Raw genomic sequence first — 21,626 nt, 5'->3', positions numbered from 1 at the left:
AAACACGATACCATTTTTCCCCTTGACAGGTCCAGGTAGCAGGATTCTAGGCAAAATTCTACACGCTGACATTACCAGGCATCATTCTTCAGTCTTGGTGGTGTTATCATAAATGTAGTATATTATTCACACTTTATTTTCAATGTTTTTCTTACTTTCTAGCCTCACTATTCCATCATGAAGAACTATATTTTGAATAAAAATCCACCATGAATATACCATTTAGTTATCCTATTGATGCTTGATAGGTTGTACACCATTAAAAATATTTCCTGCTATTGCTCTAGATGTCAACTGTGTGGAGCCAGATCCATGGGTCTTCATAGTATGGGGTGGGGGAAAGAAGTCAGTGAGGATGGGTCAGGGTGCTTATTTAATAAAGTAAGTTAGCAAAATTGAAATAAGAATTGATATATTTCCATTGAATTTCGACCTGGAACGGACCTTGCAGTTGGACTAGTTTCTCTAAATAGTCTGGTGGGTCATGAACTTGAGATTTTATTTATGCTGTTGTAGGGGAGCAAAACTTACCACCCCAAATTGTCTATTTAGGATGCATATTATATCCAGGTGAAAACAATCAAGGCCCAAAAGACTCAGAAAGAAACTTCAAGCTTCCTCCTAACTGCATAAAAGAAAGTAGATGGAGGACCTGTTCCAGGAAGGGAGCTATCAGCATGGATCACTATAGTATGAACTAGGTGTGCAGACAAGTGGGAACCCAGCAAAGTCTGCTTGTTAACATTCCTCTCTGTGTCCCATGGTCTCTGCCTGGCCCAGCGAACATTTGTTTACCAAACATTTTAAACACACACACACACACACACACACACACACACACACACACATATAAATTTCTTTGGTGATTTTCAGATACCAACCATTTAATTTTTTCCTTTTTCTTTTACACACAGCATCTAAATCTTCCATTTCTGTCTTTTGTCTCTCAGCCTTTATTCCTTTGCATTATTTTTTAAAGACTAACCTGGCAAGTAGCTGTGCTAACCAAATCGCCTTCTAAACTTTCTTTACGAAGCACAATGACTCAATCCTAAGAAGTATTTAAGTAACTTAAACATATATAAATCATTCTAGAGTGTCTTCACATAAATATAATTTTTTAATCTGATGCTAACTATTGTTATTAATGTGTATGTAAACTTCATCTATTAATCTACTCTGGTTTCCCAGTTAAAAAAAAGGGTCACTGTGTAAATAATTAAATTGTTTTTGATCTATAATGACAACTCAGAAATAACCTTGGAAGAAGCATTGGAATTAATGGTGGAATTAATGTCTTAAAATCAACAACAACTGATAGCGAGGTTTATTATCAAATATTTCCAGCTCTTCATTTTAGAACTACTAAATCCCTTAGCTTTTACATGTTTCAGTACAGCCAAATACTACAATTATCTCAATGGTATCACTCCTCTCAAGAAACAACTTGTACTTTGAGATCAAGCAAACACACCATATTGTGCAATGAAATGGGAAAAGAACAAAGAGGAATTTGAGAATGAATCTCATACTCACGGAATGCTCTGTAAAACTCTTCAAGAGCCAGGTGCTTGTCAGAGTTAAAATCATCATATTTCAGTAGATCGTACAAAATACAATCAGAAAGATCCTTGCCAAGTTCCTCCTGTTTTATCACCTGACAAGAAAATTAAAATCATGTAATTATATCAGCATCTTCACAAATCTACAGTAAAATTAATCATGCATAATAAGCACTTAATAGGTCATTTTAAGTCAGCATTTGGGCAAAGAATTGAACCTATGAAAAATCTGGACAATTATTTTCAATCGTTTAAAGATATAAAGTTACACATTTGACTTAAATATGTATTTAGATACTAAGATAGGTATTTAGAATTTAGTCTCAACCGTCTAATATAAAAGTCTCACAGTAGGACCCAGAAAGTCTGAACATTAAAAGGACATTTTATAGTTCACCCATTTCCTTTCCATGGTGAAATTGTACATTTCATCTGCTTATGCTGACTCACAGAAATATCTTCCCATGGAAATTGCCCCCGGTGTCTCAGTGACCTATGTCAAAACAGAACAGCGCTTTCCTAACAAAAATAGTGAGGTAGTTGGTTCCAACTTCCATCTTCCTATTATTTGTGACAAGTGGAATAAGATTTTTTTTTCTCCTCCGCCTAAACTCCTCCCCAGCTGGAAGTTAGGCCACTGGGGATTGCGTATTAACTCCCTGGGTCACAAAGGAGCTATCAAGCAAATGACTGTTTCCAAGAGCCAGGTAGAATTTAATGCACTGGTGAATGATGAAGGTCTACCCAGGCTTGGGTGAGGAAAATCATCCAGCTGCCTTTGTGCTCTGTGCTCTGTCCACGGCCTGAGACACTGGCTTTTTTATGCTCTGCTGCCTTTGTCTGTAAAAGCCAGTCTTGTGAAAAGGCTCCCCAAGATTTTTCAAACTTTCCTATTCATTCTGCGAAGCTGTACAGTTGTATCCACGATCTTTCATATTCGTCCAAATACAGAGGCAGTGGTTCATATTGCTTCACAGTGTGTGTTTTATAAAGGGGGTATAATCAGAAAACACAGGGTCTGAAGTCAAGTAGTTCTGAGTTCAGGCTCTGCCTGACCCACCTAATAGCTCTATAATTTCTAACCAATCGCCCAACCTTTTCTCAATCAGAAATTAAAAGAAGGGGTAGAGCTCAGTGGTAGAACATGTCCTTAGCATGTACAAGGTCCTGGGTTCAATCCCCAGTACCGCCATTAAAAATAATTAATTAAATAAATAAATCTAATTACCTACCCCCCCCAAAAAACCCCAGAAACAAAACAAAAAAAATTAAATAGTAACATCTCTCCTCCTGGTTGTTTTGAAGATTATCTGTACATACACACATATACACACACACACACACGGGCGCGCACACAATTGCAAGACTTGTGTAGATAATATACACTCAAACATAATCATTTAAAGTTAAAAATGATTTTTTCAATGTAATATGCTTCTCATTCAAATAATTTGCTGCAGATTTCCACACTAGCTTATGCACATTACGCGTGTGTATTCATGATGTCTTATTATTTCCTTTGATAGTGTAGTATGATTTGGGCTTTCTTGGTCATAGCAATGGCAGATTGGTGACAGTCATTTCTAAAGATTTTCTGATGTTTTTGAGCTATTTTTTAACCCTTTTTAGAACACTGTTATTAAAAGTTCAGTTCAGCCTGCATATGGGTGAGCTGCAGAGACAGCTCTGAGGATGGAGATTAGCTTGAGGGTCGCTGGAGCCTCCAAGCCCAGCCCACCAACCGCACCTCCTCCCCAGTCCCCTGAGTGCTATGAAATGACAGTACATGAGCCACTAAACAGCATTTTTACAACATAATGGTTTCTCTATTCTTGTTTACTATATTCAAATGTCACAAGTTAAGGTGGAACTTGCTGCCTTAGAGTGGAAAAAAGGGTGAACCTTTTATCTGCTTTAATTGATCCATACAAATAGATCTTGTTGAGAGCAAGTATGAAAGCCCCAAGGGCTAGCACGATCCAGCTGGAGAGATTAACAGAACCCAACGAATGGCTGAAGCCGTCGCTCCTGTAAGCCTAGTAATGAGAAAACAAAGACTGCTTTTCTATTCAGAAAGCCACCAAGCTCTCAGCCACTCCCCACCTGCTATCCATTAGATAATGGAAAATGACTTTTCCGGGTGGGGGTGGCGCAGGGACTCTCCTTGGCCTCGCTACCCTCTTGCTAAAGATCTGCGGGGCTAGCACTGCGGGCATTCTCAGGATGCAGCAGCGTCAGGGTTTGGTCAGATATTTTAATAACATTTTTAGTGGCTTTTATTCACGCCTATGTTTGCAAAGAGATGGAAGAGAAAGTTGGGGGAAGCTTTCATCATTGTTTGTCTCATGTTTATTTCTGTCCTAATTATTTTACTCAGGTTAAGTCATGTATTAGACCGAGAGAACAGACTTCCACCTTTGTCCTCAACACTGGCTTTGGCTGAAGACTCCCTTGCTCTTGAGTTACTCTTGACCTTGGTTTGATCACGATTATACAGCTCAAGCTGGACATGCTGTTTTCGTGAATATGCTTTAGAACAGTGCATGCTCCTGGCTAGTGAGTTTTGTTTTAAAAACAAAACAAAACAAAACCTGTTCACTGATGTTGACCATGCCATGTACAGGAGAGAGGTGATTCATTTCTTCATCCATCAAAATTTTGTTTGTTTTTTTGGTGGGGGTGGTAATTTGTCATTGTTGTTTAAACAGAGGTACTGGGGATTGAACCCAGGACTTCGTGCGTGCTAAGCACACACTCTACCACTGAGCTGCACCCACCCCCATTTGAAACGTTTTAAATACATGTTTTCCTCCTTTATTCCATTTTTGGTCAATGAAATAGCCTACTTAAGACACTTCCAAGTGAAATCTCTCCTTTGTTTCCCAGTGAGAGATTTGGAACAGTCTGGGGCGTTCCAAATGCGGGAGATACGTTCCTATGATCTTATAACCAGCTTGGAACAATTACTTCAAATATTCAGCATTTTGATGGCCTTAAAGTACTGATTGTTTGACTGTTGGGAAGAAAAAAAAAATATATATATGTGTGTGTGTGTGTGTGTGTGTGTGTGTATATATGTAAAGTAACACACTAAGCACTCTGGTGCAGGGGATTCAAACTTGTAGGCAATTTGTTTCATTTTGTCTGGCTCTGGTTCCAAAACTTCCCACTTCAGGTGCCTCAAAATGTATGTTACATCTGAATTAATGATTCCTGACAAGGCCAGAATCACTGAATTTTTGTCATTTAAGTATCCTAGGATGCTTTGGTCAAGGAGGCCACTTATAATTTCATTGGTAAAGTATCTTTTTAATTAAGACACAATTTAAATTAGACACAATTTTCGTAGACTATTGTATAGTGTAAACACATCTTTTATATGCACTGGGAGACAAAAAAACTTTGTGTGACTTGCTTTACTGTCATATTTGCTCTATTGCAGTGGTCTGGGGTGGAAGCTGCAGTATCTCAGAGGCATGCTTGTAAAATACACAGTATCTCGAATGATGATAACTTATCTAAAGATAAATAAAACTGGAAAGAGAAATAGAAAGTGCCAGAGGTAGACGTAAAGGAGTGTCTCCCTTCTTATAGAGATTAATGGGTATTAGATTTCTGGGCTAAAGCATGACTTGGAAATTCAAGATTATTACACCAACTCTCAAGAAAGGGATCAAATAGGTGCAATTGATTCTGATGGTCTCAAGTCAGGTCGTGATGATGAGACTATTGATATGGGGGGTAGGGAGACAGAGGAGAGAAATCTTGCAGTTTGTGTCTTTTTCTTTACTCTCCTTGGTGAATTAGGAGAACACATGAACTCATGGGATATACCACTCATAAGTTCAAGTAATCTGAGCTCTTCCTCTTTCTTTGCAAACTATGTTTCTCAAATGAATCATGGCCATGTCAGAATCACAATGGTCTTAGCAGAGTTAGAGCTCAGGGATCCACTATTTTAAAGAAAGTGCATCACATTTGTGAAGTTGAGGAGAGGCAGATACATTCACTTCTTTACTTGGCAAATGTATCCATTATATCCAAGCCCAAGGCTCAAGAAATAAACGTGCTCCTTTGGTAGTAAATAACATCCCCAGGCATTGGCTTTAAGACAGGAGGGGAGGAGGCAGGGCACAATCTTTAAAAGAATGACACAGCAATTGAAGATACAACATAAACTGGTTAGAACCTACTGGGCCCAAGATGATGGAAGATTTGACTTCCAGTAGAACTTGATATGCTTACTGTAATACATGAGCTGCAAAGTGGCACACCCACAGGCACTAAGACAGTTCCCAAGCTGACATAAGAGGCCAAAAAGTGGGCAATGGCCAAATTCCTGGAAGTCCCTGTCCTTTTCCCAAAACAGAATAATCCTCCTATTTGTTGGCATAACATGCCCATAAAAACTAACCACCTGTGACCCTGTACTCCAGGGCCACTCTCCCTTCTGAAATGGACCACATTCTGTTTATGGATGTGTATCTCTCTAAATAAACTTGCTTGCACTTTACTACAGCTCGCTCTTACATTCCTACCTGCAGGGAGCCAAGGACCCTCAACCTGAGTTGTGATCATCCTCTCATGACTCCTTCTCCTGCAACAGCTTTAAGTTTCCCCCACATTAATATAGGTTGGCTCCTTCATTACTTGGTCCTCCAAACACCCTCTTGTCCACTTTCTTTTCCTCTTCTGCCTCTCTGCCTTCCTCTCTCCCTCTTTCTATCCTTTCTCGGCAACCACCATGTGCCAAGAACAGTGCTAGGGGAAGGCGATACATTAGGAAGTAAGAATGACACGGTGTCTGCCCCATGGAGTTAATATTCTAGGAAGGTCAAGTGGGAACACGTCACCAAAAGATTACACAGACAAGATAATTAGATGGTCAACAGTGCTTCAAAGTAAACAAAGTGCAAGGACAGAGAGTAAATAATATTACAGATTATAATTGTTTAATCAAACAAAGCTGGTGCTTCCCTGCAACAGGTGTATTACAAGAAAGGAATTCTATGAAAATCATCACATCTTCTAAGTTCTCTTTTAGGTTTTGTAACATGCCTAACATGTTAGAAGACATTTAAAAAATAACTAGGGCCAACATTAATTTTGAAAGACTAGCTTAAACCACCGGTGGGAAGATACAACTTTTAAGGCATTCTATAGGGCCCACAGGGATTATGTGAACTTGAATGCCAACATTTTAAATGCACCTTGACATTCTAAAGGAAAGATGATACAAATAATGTGTTTAACATTTTTGCAAAAACTAAATTTTAATTTTCAAGTTATGCACATTAGGAATGGCATTAAAGAAAAAAAAAAAAGGAATATTTGAAACTTGTTACTAAGGTTTCCAAATACAACTGAAGGTACTATTTAGTCATTGTAGCTCTGAGCTGCACCTACACCAACAATTGTGGGCCTTCCCTTTCTCTCTTAAGTGCTAATTGTGGCTATTATTATGATTCTGAAATCTTCAGCAGTTGAAATTCTCAGTACTAGGAGGACCCACCTACTGGCATCGCCAGTGTCATTCTAAGTCAAACACTTGGCTTCTGCTGCCCCCTTATTTTGTATACCTGGTAGGTCTATGGGGTTTTTCAATGTTGAATAGGATTAATCATTACAGCATCATTCCCTGAAAATCCCCACTTGTCTCCTTTTCTATCCACACGAGTGCTTATTTGTTTGTATGTAGTGCGTTCCCACTAAAATAGCTTTTTATCCATGAGACAAAACGATTCTTACCAATCTCATAGTAAATGAATATGTTGACTAGACGGCAGAACCTTTTTTAAAGTCTTTAAAACTGTAACAGGTTTTATCAACTCAAAATAAAGATTAACTCTGCATTCTGTACAAAACCATTCTAATCATTTTTAAAGAAAATTGATATGTACAAAGTCTGCAGAAACATCATTGCCATGCCCATCCTGTAAGCCTAAAAATATCTAGTGTTATTTATTCTTGCTTTTTATTTAATTTGGTAAATGTAGTCACATATGGTAGTCATTGAGCAAATGGCTTTTTAAGTCAAATATATATAACACAATAATCTAAAGCCTGAGAACAAGTCGTTCTTTTTATTATTTTAATAAAGAGTTGGCATATGTGCACATTAGGGAAATATTTCATTCTAACATGCATTCCTAATGCGAATCAGCTTACTAAGATGATGGAACCTAAATGAAGAAAAGGCTAAATCAATATACTCAATACTTATTTAAACTCTAGAATCACGAGGGAATGACTTTGCTTACTTAAATTCTATGGTGGTTTTGAAGTGGGAGGAAGGAGGGCAGGGGGCAACCACTGAAGGAATGACACAGCAATGAGGACAGGACACACTGGTTAGAACCAAGATGGCGGAAAATTCGACTTCCAGTAGACCCTGAGCCTCAAGGACTCACCCACAGGGCCATGACAGTTCCCAGGCTGACCGTTAAAGGTCAAAAAATGAGCGGGGGAGGGGGGGCTGTTTCCTGTAAATCCTCACCCCTTCCCCAAAGTAGCTGGAATAATCCTCCTACCATTAGCCTATGCAATTACTGAGCCCATAAAACCTAACTCCCCACCTCTCAGTCACTCCCTCTCTCTGGCCTTCTGAGACGGCCTGAACTCTGTCTGTGGAGTGTGTATGTGTCTTTACTTTAAACTGAACACCCCGCACCTCTCGGCTTCTCTCCCTCTCACCTTGCTGAGATGGCCCTCATTCTGCCTATGGAGTGCGCATCTCCTAAGCCGCTCTCCCTTCTGAGTGAAGCTTCTTTTTGTAACAAATGATCATTAACCTTCATTCTTTCCCTACACATGAACCTGCCGAGAGAAACGTGTTGATACCTTAAGCCACTTCATCCTGAAATCTCTATTTCAAGCATTACAAGTCTGTTTGAGGAATAGCGTATGTTCTTCGAACCACAAATGTATGACCATGTAGTCAGATGCTTGACCGCACTGGTCATATACACAACACCAAGGGGAGAAACCTGGTGTGTGAACATGTTTCAGATAAAGAAAATTCCTAATGGATGTTGAGGCCTTTGCAGTGAGCTGTTATCCTAGGAGGTGTACATTGGAACATTAAACCAATTTGGAGCATATCGCTACAAGGACACATGCCACTGAAGCAGGGACTAGTAAAGTGCAGATTTCACCAAAGATCCAGAGACAGCAATTCTCACTGTTGGAGAAGACAATTTAGGAGAAACAAGAGAGAGATTCAGAACACAGAGATGAGTCTCAGACACCTGTTTAGATCTGGGGAATAGAACACCAAACGAGTGAGGTTTCACACCTCATCAGCTTGGTTCTAGGAAAAAGCCAGAACATCTGATTTTGCCTTTAGTCCACAGACCTGGCTACTGGCCAAGACCATTCCGTTCTACAAGCTCATTCTGAATGGGGTCCACACAATATAGCACAGATTCAAGAAAAGACACAGGGCCACCCAGAACAAAATAAATTAAATGTCCATTTACCTGTTGTCAATAAAGAGAGGGTAGAAAGTTAAAAACAAACATGCTCCCCCCAAAAATCCCCTTTACATGTGATTGAATAAATACTAAATCAAATACTAACTTTGTCGCAGTAATTAAGACATTCATATGGGAGAAGAGAGAGTGATGATCTGGTCTCTTCCTGTAAAACCTAACTTGACAGATAACCCGTTCTCCCTTCTCATCCAACTCTGTATCCTTTGGGGAGGCAGAAATTGTCACCCAAGGGGTGAAAATGGACGTAATATACAACTGAGGAAGGGGAGAGGCAGGGGACTTCACCTGGCTGTGAGGGTGTAAAAATTAGGGCAGAAAACAGAGGAGAGGAATTTCCTCTAGCGTCAAGGACTGAAGATATATTTCCCCCGAGGAAAGAGTGTGCCAGATATTGGCTTTTGATATCAGCGTTGTGATAGTCTATAACTTGCCTTTTGTTTTTAAGAAAGGAAGATGCTGACAACTATTAAATCTGATGTATTTGATTATACACACTCAGGAGGAGGATCCAGAGCAGAACCCTGTTGTTTCTGGATCCCTTAACCCAGGCTAAGGAATTGGGAGCCCCAGAGAAAGTGAAGGACTTGAAATTGAGAGAGAGACTTGGGGACCTCATTGGTGGTGTAGGAGGTGCAAAGCAGGCTCTGGACAGAACACCAGGAAAGGAAAGGTGTACGGAGTGCTTCATCTAAACTGGATTTCAACCAGGGATTTGTGTCATGTGTGACATAAACCCCTCCTCTGTCTCCTTGGTACAGCTTCAATCATTCAACCAAGTCCACGTTGCACTTTGCAAATGGATTTGTGTGTGTGTGTGCGTGTGCGTGTGCGTGTGCGTGTGTAGCTCAAAGATGAATGCAAAGAGACACCAGACACCTGGGTTATGGTAATGTAATCATAATATTATTACTGTTACTACTATTATTATCATCACTATTACTCAATTACTACACTATTAGTAGTAACTGAGGACCTATGTATGTTTAAAATACTGAAATTGTAAAAATCATCAATTACAATGTATTGTTTCTTCCTTACTCAAAACATTGCTTTCAGTTATTTCTTATAACTTGGGTTTATGGGCAAGAAAAACCGGCATGAAATTCAGTATTTGATAGTTTTGATATGTAGAGATATTTCAGTATAGTACATACCAGCATCTCCAAATAAGATATGTGCGGTATTTATTTTAAGTTCCATTCAATCTACCATCGCATATGTAAAGGCATGGGCACTGCATACGCTGGGGAAAGTGCCCAGTATCACAGTAGTCATTGAATGATACGTACTTGTCTCTAGGCTAGAACTCAGGACTTAATAACATCCATGCTAACTATATGAGTTAAGTTGATTAATACTTCAAACGAGATGGGCAAACCAAATACAAATTAAAAAAATGCTACCGTTTATTTTTTCCCATCTCTTGGAATAACCAAAATCATCTTTCATCTTTTGCAAGGGCAAATGTTTTCATTATACAATGGGTATTAAAACTTTCCAGACCTTTAATAATGTATATGGTGGACTTCTGCTTATAATGGCTGTGAATTAATGGTATTTGATTCATTCTCACCTTCCATCCAACCTTAAACATTAAAAAATGCACAGGGTAGCCTGGAAGGAAGTACTGATCAGTTACTCCTTCACTAACTCAAGCACAGGTGCCCCCTTTTATTTTTATTAATATCACAGTATCCACAGGAAACTTAAATGTGAAAATACAATTAAAGCTAGCAATGACATCATGTTTTCTATGTGCTAGCCCCGTATCTAAGAAACTTACATATTCTAAATAATATTGATATCACATCCAAATTACATCCTAGGTACTATTATCATAGCTAATATTTAGAAAAGGAAACTGAGACACAGAGGTCAGGCAACTTGCCAAAGGTCACACAGGTAGTTAAGCAGTAGAGATGGGATTTGAACCCAGATTCTAGAATCAAAGTTCTTAACTAATACGATGTGGTCATAAAAACGGTCCTTTTTGAAAAATATTCGAGGACTTCATGGGGGTAGTGCCGTTCACGCCTTTGCTATTTGAGAAATTACTCGCTTTTGATTTTTGAAATGCGTATCCCATCTTCATCTTTGTTGACTTCTCTTCTTCAGTTATTACCTGTTTTAACTCTTCCAGACCCTCAATTGTCAAATCGACCAGCATTCTAACATTGTATCAACTTCATAAAACATGATGCCTTTGAAACTCCAGTTTTGCTTTGTGATACGTTTGCACTTTATAGTTGGATATTCTCAACGTACAAAAATCAGCCTCCAGCTGAAAGACTAAACGCACAGGTGTTGACGTTCACATTAATGGGCGGAAGCAGTGGGTCGAATGAGATCTATTTCCCTGACGGGTCAGCTCATCTTAGCAAATACTTTCTCGCTGTGACAAGCTGTTAACTGTGATACTGGAGGTCTTACCCCCTTTCTATTGCTTTTTATTATGTCTTTCTTCTCATCTAGAAAGGCCTCTAGGTTCTAATTTCCTTGAAAATCTGCAAGAGAAGCTTTAGAATACATAGCCATTATGTGGAGTAAAAATAAAATGTGTGCAGCCAGCTTTCATGCTGCATTTATAAAACCTCAAGGCCAAATTATGTTCTTTAATTTTTACTTGTCACTGGCAGTATCTTAGAGTTACACATCACATTTCTGCTAATAAGACCTTGTAAATTATTAACAGACACCATTATGGTTCTTTCCCTTTTACTCTTTCAATTTAAATTATTTTCAAATTTGATCTTAAATTATGAGATCATATATTTCCAAGTTTATTATTAAGGTCAGATGTATTATTGGTTATACTGCTTGGCATATAGGTGCTTAAAATGCACCTGTAACCTAAAAATACACAAATCCAACACAATATTTGTGCTAGAAATATATTACATCTTTTCCAGAGTGCCTGTTATAGTCTTCTGGGTTTTTTAAATTTCATTAACTGCTGACAAAAGAGATATTAAATTTTCCACTATTACTGTTGAAGGCGAGGTACTGACTTCTGTGGGATGTATGCAGAAGTTTATAAACATCACCTTCCCTGGTCCCCCCTTGTAGGTACCTCAGGGATGGCCAAGATATAAATGGGATTCTGATGATCCTTTCGGCTCTTGCCTCATAACTTTCAGATGAACTGGAAGGGCAATTTTCAGATGTAACAGTGAGTCCAGATCAAAGGGAGCAGAGAAAACTAACCTAAACTTTATAGCAGGTGATTTTATTTTGGGTTGAGTTGTCTTCTCCCAAATGACATTTTAAAGCCTTAACCCTAAGTACCTCAGAATGTAAGCTTTTTTGGAAATAGGGTCCTTGAAAACGTCATTAGAGAATATAAGATGAGGGTCTGCTGGAGGAGGGTGCACCCTTACTCCAATACGAGTGATGTCTTAAAAAGAATGTGAACTAGGAAACCACAATGCACATGGAGGTGGCCCAGACACAGCTGACCACACCATTGGGAAAAAATGGGAAACCCAAGAAAAAGTGCCAATTAGAAAAATGATGAGGGTTTGTGTCAAGCAAAGATCAACATCTCAGGTTCTTTTCACTTCACGTCGTTATTCCTGCTGACGATACGTCCCTCCTTCCTGAGCTGACACAGGTTTATTGGAGGAGAGAGAGCCGATTGGGACATACTTTTTTGATCGAGCCTCTGCTGGTGAGACTCCATCTTGGGGCCAAGCTCCAGGTTTCAGTGGCAGAGATTTGCTTTCCTAGACATCTCTCTCTCTCTCTCTCTCTCTCCCTTTTTTTTTTTTTTTTCAAAGAAACCTGATAGTCTCTTAAAAAGAAGATACAAGATGATGTGAAGACAACTACACAGAGAGAAGCTGTGTGACCACAGAGGCAGAGACTGGAGTGAGGCGTCTAAAGCCAAGGATGCCCAGTGCTGCCAGAAGCTGAAAGAGGCAAGAAGATACTCCTCCTCTGAGGCTTCGGAGGGAGCGTGGATGGGCCAAGACCTCGATCTCAGACCCTGAGCCTCCAGAACCGAGAGCGAGGTTGGTGTGCCCCCAGTGTGCGATGTTTTTTTCCCGCCACCCTAGGAACTAATATAAACTTGGATGTAGCAGAATCTTGACACTTGCGTAGGTGAAATGCTGATACTGCTGTTTTCTAGTGATTTGGATTTTTTTCCTTTGGATTCAGAAGTGGATAATATGACAATAATTAGACTCAGACAGATCATGTGTCATACCCAACCAGTGGTTACAGCAGTGTAGACAGGTTAATAAAGACTAAAAATTATTAAAAAAATAAAAAAGTAAGAAACAAAAACAAAACTCCAATACATTCTAATATGTCAGACACACATAGAGCAAGGTGACATGCCTTAATTATAAACTCACTTTTCCTGAATTAACTAGTCATCTCTTCTTATTACTACAGATATAAAATTCTAAAGAGTTTCATTCCTGAAAACTAAATTAGGAGAAATAGAACAAAATAGATATCTTAAATAAAATTTTTCTCATTTTACCCTCAAATTCCAGAGTTTAATTCCATAAATCCCATTGCCTGGGACTTAGTAACTACTAAATAAATGTAGGTTGAATTAAAAAAGATAATGAAAATGATGGATATTTTCATTAACTGGATTGACGAAAACTGTACTCAACTTTGTCACAAGGTCACATTATATGAAGCCTCCATACTAAGTTACACTATTCCAAAGCATAGAAATACTTGTATAATAAGACCAATATTCCATACTGCTGCATTTTATAAATAAGCGATAGAATTAGTTATAAAGGTTGAATGGCATGATGTTGTGGAAATAGACAACTGAGTCTTTCTGGAAAATGATATTCCCTGCTAAGCATGACAGCAAAACCCATCTTAAGATACATTTTGGAAATCATCAAGAAGTCAGCAAAATTCCTCATGCTACCACCGTCTTCCTAGTCACCCGAGATTGTGTGGTTCTCTCCATTGCTCCCTAAAACCTATGTATGTTTTTGGACAAATCTTATGTCCCTTATTTTACATTTCTACAACTAGTTTAGATTCTTAAATCTGGGGATTACAGTTTCCTTCAGAGGAGTCTGTCTATCTCAATAATACACACATAAAAATTTTCTATTTTTTCCAAAGTGGCTCACATAGAGATTTTTTGAATATTAAAATATTCTCTTTAATAATGAGTTTTTAATATGTAAAAAAAAAACTTTTGGTGACAAATTTCAAAGAAACAAAATTGAATAATGTGGACTTCATATTAAAACCAGATTTGATATATTATAATTGATCTTTGATTATTGAAAAAGTACTAAAATATGTGAGTGATTTAATACCTTCTTAAATCACATATTTACATTATGTTATAGATATACTCAACTGCCCTTGAATACCAGATAGACAAGTTTCTGTTGACTGATAGAAAATTAAACTTTACAGAAGCCCCAGAAAATATTTGGAAATATCTTATAAATCCTATAAGACAGAGAACTGGTAATTCCTTTAGATATTTAAGGTATATTAAAAGTAGACATCTCTCTTAAACTGTACGAGAGCATATAAATGTAATTTAAAATTAATACAGCTGATAGAGTAATCAATGTTTTCTTGTAAAATATTTTATGTCTACACTTAAATAATATAGATAAAACATAGATTTTATCAATATAGAGTAAATTCACACAAATGTAAATATATTGTATGTGCTCTACTTAAATAAGCATGTTAATTTAATCATACCTGAGTTAGTTCATTAATATCTACAAGTCCGTTACTGTCAGCATCAAAATATTTAAACATTTGATCCACCAACAACTTCTTCCGGAATACATCATCACCGTTAGGGTTTTCATTGTCTTGGGTAACGTATTTTCGATTTTGTAAATCTAAAAGCATGCTTTTCATCTTGCTGTATTCAGTAGCCTTGCAGTTATCTCCTGCAACAAAAGAACTATGTTATTTTCAAAGCAATATCATCAAAAAGGAATCACGGATTTTATTAATGTTTAGAGTAGACATCTAGCAGACAACATACTTTGTACATCAGTGTCATATATCTACTTTGCATACTTTATCACTCGCACAAGGTGAAAAAAAGAATGGGCTATTTTCATGGGAGGGTAGACATTTTTCATTTGTACCGAATCTAATAACAGCGTATATATGCTGTGTGTTTTCTCTGTGCCAACGTCATTGGTTCTGTGAAGGACTTAGGAAAACATGACAGCTTCAATTAGCTCCAGTGTTGAAATGCATTTTCTTAGTTTAACTCCACACTGTGTGTTCCTATAGTGATGATTTCATAGGTTCTGAACAGGAAGCTCAGGGAGATGAAACAGTGCCCCAAGGCAGAGGGTTAGATGGTGCTAGATTTTGCACTTAAACCCATACATATCTGGCTCCAAAATAGTACAGCAAGTTTTTCACTGGAAGTATGTTTTTTAGATTTGGATCTCTTTTGAAGAAGTTGTGTGTATGTATGTGTATGTGTGTTTACATTTTTTTCTTGATCCTATTTTTAATGATGCTAAGCTCATATTTGTATTCTTCCAAAAGTCTTTACCTAATTTTTCTGATATTTCTCTCTCTCTCCTTTAGAGCACTTGGAGCTTAACATGATATATGTTTGCTTTTTTTTTTTGAAGTATAATGAGTTTACAACGTTGTGTCAATTTCGGTATGTTTGCATTTTTTATCTTGAAGTTTTAACCTTGAAAATATCACTTTCACAACAAAAGTATGAACTTATTGAAGTAACAATGCATTCCATATTTTCAGCATCTCCCATAAAATAACCAGCGGAATCCTGGGAACCGCAGAGATAATAGAAATAACTGTTTGGCTTAATATCTTTGAAAGTAACCGCAATTTCTCTAATATTGTTACATGATTATTTTACGAAGAATTTTTCTTCCAGTGGTCTCCATGCCGATGTCTTTATAAATGATGCATTGAATTGAAATGCATACTACAGATAGTAAATTGATATAAAACATACTACAGAAAAGACAGGTGCAGGATATAATTTCAAAATGAAAAAGTAGGTATTATATTAGCTAAGAATTTTTACAACATTTTAAGGAAAAAGCTAACATTACAATTGTGGTTCATTTTGACAATGAGGCTTTAACAGAATCTATAATTTTAAAGAAGGTTTCTGAAGATTTTTAAATATGTATCTGAGAAGCATGAGGGTGAAAAACAATATTTGAAGTCTCATTAACTTTCAAGACAAGATGGAAAACAATCTCTGCCAGAACGATGGGAAACTATCTTATTTTTTAAGACTGTGAAATAACTACTGTTGTTCAGCAATTTTAGTGTTTAGCAATCCTGTCAAGAACTTCTTTCTTACCACAAAATGTAAACTTTGTGCCACCGATTAAGTCAATTTTGCATTATCTTGTTCTCAGTAAAGAAGAATGATATGTTTCCATAATAGCAAGGACATCACTGACAAGAGAGAGAGATAAATCCAGAGCAGTAGGGAGCAATTTGGATGTCGGTGAAAACTGCCAAAGAGGAGCCTTCAAATATGTGCGTGCATGTGTCTGCATTGAGAAAAGGGAGACACTGTGATCAAAGAGTGGGGAAAGCAGAACAGGACATCCCACAGCCCTATCTGGAATTTCTGTATTTGACCTTGGACCAGCATGTCCTTTCATATTTGACTGATGGGGAGAAGGATGGAGTTTGGGGGACCTGACCTGGGTCCATCAGTGATGAGAGGATAAGAACATGGGAAACGGAATTTAAATGATGAACATATTTTAACCAATATTTGAAATTTCAGGGGAGGAGATACAGTTTGGGTTGTCACACTCTAAATCTGATCAAATCAAGTAATATGATCATCGTAACACTCTCTACTAATACGTTGTTCATTTCCCAAATTATAAGTTTCCTGGCAAGTCCAGACATTGAGGTGGTTGCTGGACATCCAAAGAAAACAAAAATAAAAGGACTGTAGTCAAGGCATTCATATTCTATGGAAATGCACAATAAACAGTCATAAAATTATATAAAACTTTGTAGGATTTTTAGATTTAAAAATAATGTCAAGTTTTTTTTAGTAATAAATAGGTACAGCTGTTGTTTATAACAGATACATGTAATGCAGGCTTCCTATGTTCCATGAACTTCATACATATTAAATCATTTAACTCTCCTCACAATCCAACAAGAAAGACCGCACAATTACTACTATTCTACAGATGAAGAACTCGGGCACAGAGAGTCAATAACTTGTTCAAAGTTACAGAGCGAGATAGGAACACAGTGATTTGTACACCCAGGCAATATCTCCTTTATCCTTTATTTTCTAATTTTCTTATCCTCAGAACTCAATTTTAAAATCAACTGATACATGGGTTCAGCACCTTCATCTAATGGTTATTTGAAAAGTGAAAGACAAATATAATAATAAACTCCAGATTATATCACTGCTCCAACTACAGGTAGAGAAAGAACTTGTAAAGGGAGGGGGAAAAAAGGAGTATCTGAGAAATAGCAGGAAAAGTACAGGAAAGTACTGACAAGGAAGCTAAAGGGAAAAGGACTTTTCAAGAAAGAGGGTGTCATGACCTGTTCAGTGCTTCAGGGTAAAAGCAAGGTACACAGTAAAACACGCCCATGGGATGCCCTAAGGTGGAGGCAACTGGTGACATTAAAGAAAAATTTTATCAAATAAATGGAGAATTCATATTACAATGGATTAAAATGAGTAAACACAAAATGAAGATTTAGAAATATTAAATGGTTACCACCCTTTTAATAAATATCAATGAAAAAAAGAACTAGCAATATTAATGAAAAAAAGAATAGATGCTTAGAAATAAACACTGATGTAGATTAAGAAACCACATCCACAAATAACACCAGGAAGGAGGGTAAGGAGTTTTTATTTGTTTGTTTGCTTTGATAGAATTCCTTTCTCAATACTTAACCAACATCTGGCATTACATTGGTGTAAGGAAAGGGAAAGAAATGTTCTCCTGAGCTCACTTCCTGCTCTTGGAGACCAGTTATGAATCCCCTCTGTTGTCCCTGCTCTAGAAACTGAGAACAAGACACTTGAGGTCCCACCTGGTGGGATCTGTACCACCTCTTCTCATGAGTGCGCTGCCTCTGGGGCCACGCTGACTCTGGACTCAGGGGCAGTTAAAATCCACCCGGCCTTTTGGGTCCTGGAACCACGCAGAATCTCTGACTTTCAAATGGCTGCACCTGTGTAGCTGGTGGTGCCTCTCCCAGTCTCTATGGGAATGAGGATAATTACAATTTACATGTTTGACAGTACAGTCATCTGTTCTGAGTACACAAGTGCTCAACTTACAGATTCTGTCAGGTATGCCTGGTATGAGTTTTTCAAAGGCTGTAATTTGTTCTTATCTCTGTGAAATTACACTTTTATCCACCACCCCCATTCATCAGTAAAAAGTATCAATTCCTGCCAACACAAAAATATTCAAATCTAAATATTAGAATTATTTACAGTGAATGTTAGAAGAATATTATTTGTCTCTTTTTAGCATTTATAATTAGAATTTTATTAGTTTGATTCTAATATAAGCTGAAATCTTAGAAACCCAAAGAATACAAATTAAATGCTTTTATGGTAGTGTCATTTCTATTCACTTATTAGAATCCATATCAGAATTGATTTTTCCTCAGACTATTCAGTAACTGCTAATAGAAACTTTTATAAGCTATTAGAAAAATATTTTCTATTTATACCCTAGGGAATATATCAAAACTTTAGTATGTTGATTTAATATGCATATATGAATCAAATTCAACCATGGAAAACCATTTTACTTATATTAATTTGTAAGTTATTAAATGATGTGTAGGAAGGAATTTAAACTATCTTGGTTAAAATAATCTGAACAAAATTAAGATAAACTTTAAATGGAGTATCTATTTAAATGTATAAAAGATAAGGGTATAAATTGTCTCATATTACATAAATTTACTTAAATATACATATTAAAAGGTGTTTACAGTTACACATAAGATTAATGTAAAATTGCTATATTTCAGATACTTGTCTAATTCTTGAAATTTACTAATATAAACACATATATACATACCACTTTGTAACTTTGTACATTGAAAAGCTTATTATTTTTCTATAGAGAGGACATTTTTTAAACAATGGACTTTATTTTTAGATCAGTTTTATTTTCACAGAAAAACTGATCATAAGTATAGATTTTTCCATAAACTCTCTGACCCCTCAACATACACAGACTGCCCCACTATCAACACTCCACAACAATCAATGAATATATAGTGACATACCATTGTCACAAAAAGTTCAGCATTTATATCACAGTTCATTAAGCACTTGGGGTTCTTAGTGTTACATATTCTATGGGTTTTGACAAATATATAGTGACATGTATGCACATGTATCATACAGTATAGTTTCACTGCCCTAAAGATCCTCTGTGCTCTGCCTGTTCCTCTCTGTCCTCCTTAACCCCTGACAGCCACTGATCTTTTTACTGTCTTCATAGTTTTGCCTTTTTCAGATTGTCATATAGTTGGACTCATACAGTGTGTAGTCTTCTCAGACTGGTTTCCACTGTCTCAGTATGCTACAGTTTATACATTTGCCTACCGAAGGGCATCTTTGTTGCTTCTGAGTTTTGACAATTATGAATAAAGCTGCTCTAAACATCCATGTTTAGGTATTTGTATGAGTTTAAGTTTTCAACTCCTTTGGATAAATACCAAGGAGCATAATTACTGGATCATATGTAAGATTATGTTTAGTTTTATAAAAAAATCTCCAAGCTGTCTTCCAAAGTGGCTGCACCATTTTGCATTCTCATCAGCAATGATTGAGAGTTCCTGTTGCTCCACATCCTCTCCAGCATTTGATGTTGTCAGTGTTTTGGACTTCACCATTCTAAGAGGTGCATAGTGGCATCTCGTTGTTCTACAGGGGATATTTTTAGTTAACAAGAGATTGTATTTTCCAAGAGACATTGGTCCCACTAGCCTTCCCCTACTCTCTACACATGCACAATGTGATTGGGCTTAATTTCATACCTCCTTAAACATTGTTGAATTGTTAAAAGAAAATGATTAAAAACACAATTAATTTAATCGACATGCCTCTTGATTAATTTTGGAAATTGACCTTACTGGTAAGAAAAGGAAAGCATTGTGAGTTAAATATTCATTCTCCAAATACTTTGTTACTTGTGATATATATTTTGTCAGTTATGTTCCACATTATCATTGAGGACTGCCTACAAATCTCTGCAAGCAATATTAAAAAAGGGTTTGATTTTCTAGCTCAGTAAATGTGATCATATATTAGAATTTCAATAAAAGTGCTCAAGTAACCAGGTCATTTTGCTCTCTTTGCCTTGAAAGAACATTAATTAAAGTGCCCTTGAGAGACAAGATTAGGCACCCATGCTCTGTTTCCAATTATATTCCTTAAAGGGGACACACTTTGGAGCAAGTACACAGCTTAACTATGACGTACTATCAACACCCTCTCTCATCATCCTCACAAACATGATCACATATTATAAAGATGCAGAGAATGCTGATGGAACACACAACAAAATAAAACAGCGTATGAGACAAGGGTGATGAGTATTTAGAATGGGGCTTAAGAACTGAAGTGAAAAATGTAAATCTATCTTACCTGAAGTAAATACAACTTATAATAGTAATTATCATAACTGCTCAAATGTGTGATTTTAATGTTTAGTGAATTTAACAGTCTTTCAAGTCATTATCTTTCTAGTCAAAACCAAGAAAATATAATATACTTCATACGAAAAGGCATACAGCCTAGAAAAAAATATGTGATCGCTAATGCTGTCAAACAGTTTGTGAAATAAGTTTTTCTAATCTATTCTGGTTTTATGCTGACAATCTTTCTACAAATATTTTGTACATGATATGTCAGGCTTTTCACCTTTTCACAATCCTACAGTTGCTGTCAAAATGTGACTGGATATTCCTTAAAGAGTATGCCACATAGTTCTTATAGTTCTTGTTGTGTTTTATAGAGGCTATTAATTTTGATTTACAGTATCTGGATTTATATTACTTCTAGGAGTGAAGAAATATAAAAGATAGTCTTTAATTTTTAAAGAATTTGACAAAAATAGTTTTAAAAATTAACCAAGTTACAAAAAAGTAGATCTATCACTGCATTGAGTTGAGTCAAAACTAAGATTCATGTAACTCTATTAAAAGCAGGTCTCTTAGTAATTCTGAAACACTTTTACCACATCACTCCAATAGGTGGTTTTCAGTGAAAGTGTTATTGTTTGTGTTGATCTTATGGAAGATGTGCTATTCATATCTCTGAAACCATAGGCATATAATGATCCTGATACAGTATTTACACAGCAATAATTCTGTGCTGGCACTATTCTAAGTATTTTACAGATAACTCTTTTAATCTTTATAATAATCCTATGCAGTAAGTGCAGTTACTATACCAAATCCTTGAAAACATAATAAGCCCAATAACAGGCTTGACATTTGACTTTACATGAGAGATTAAGAAACTTCTGATCCTAGAATTATAAGCACATCATTCAGAAATTAACTCAGATGTTTCTCATGA

General features: G+C 36.8%; 1 protein-coding gene across 2 annotated transcripts in view; it reads right to left on the bottom strand.

Moving 5' to 3' along the window:
* The window catches only part of FSTL5 (follistatin like 5), a 667,511-nt gene that overhangs the window by 298,231 nt on the left and 347,654 nt on the right, over positions 1-21,626 (bottom strand). For both annotated transcript variants that reach the window (XM_032465748.1, XM_032465755.1), the window contains 2 exons: positions 14,762-14,958; positions 1,537-1,657 (listed from right to left, as the gene is read on the bottom strand). In XM_032465748.1, the coding sequence (XP_032321639.1) occupies positions 1,537-1,657; positions 14,762-14,958 (318 nt within the window). The remainder of the gene's footprint in view (positions 1-1,536; positions 1,658-14,761; positions 14,959-21,626) is intronic.

The sequence above is a fragment of the Camelus ferus genome, chromosome 2, assembly GCF_009834535.1.
Source record: "Camelus ferus isolate YT-003-E chromosome 2, BCGSAC_Cfer_1.0, whole genome shotgun sequence".
In the NCBI taxonomy this organism is placed as follows: domain Eukaryota; kingdom Metazoa; phylum Chordata; class Mammalia; order Artiodactyla; family Camelidae; genus Camelus; species Camelus ferus.
Note: the sequence above shows the minus strand (reverse complement) of the source record. Positions and strands in the feature narration are given on the sequence as shown.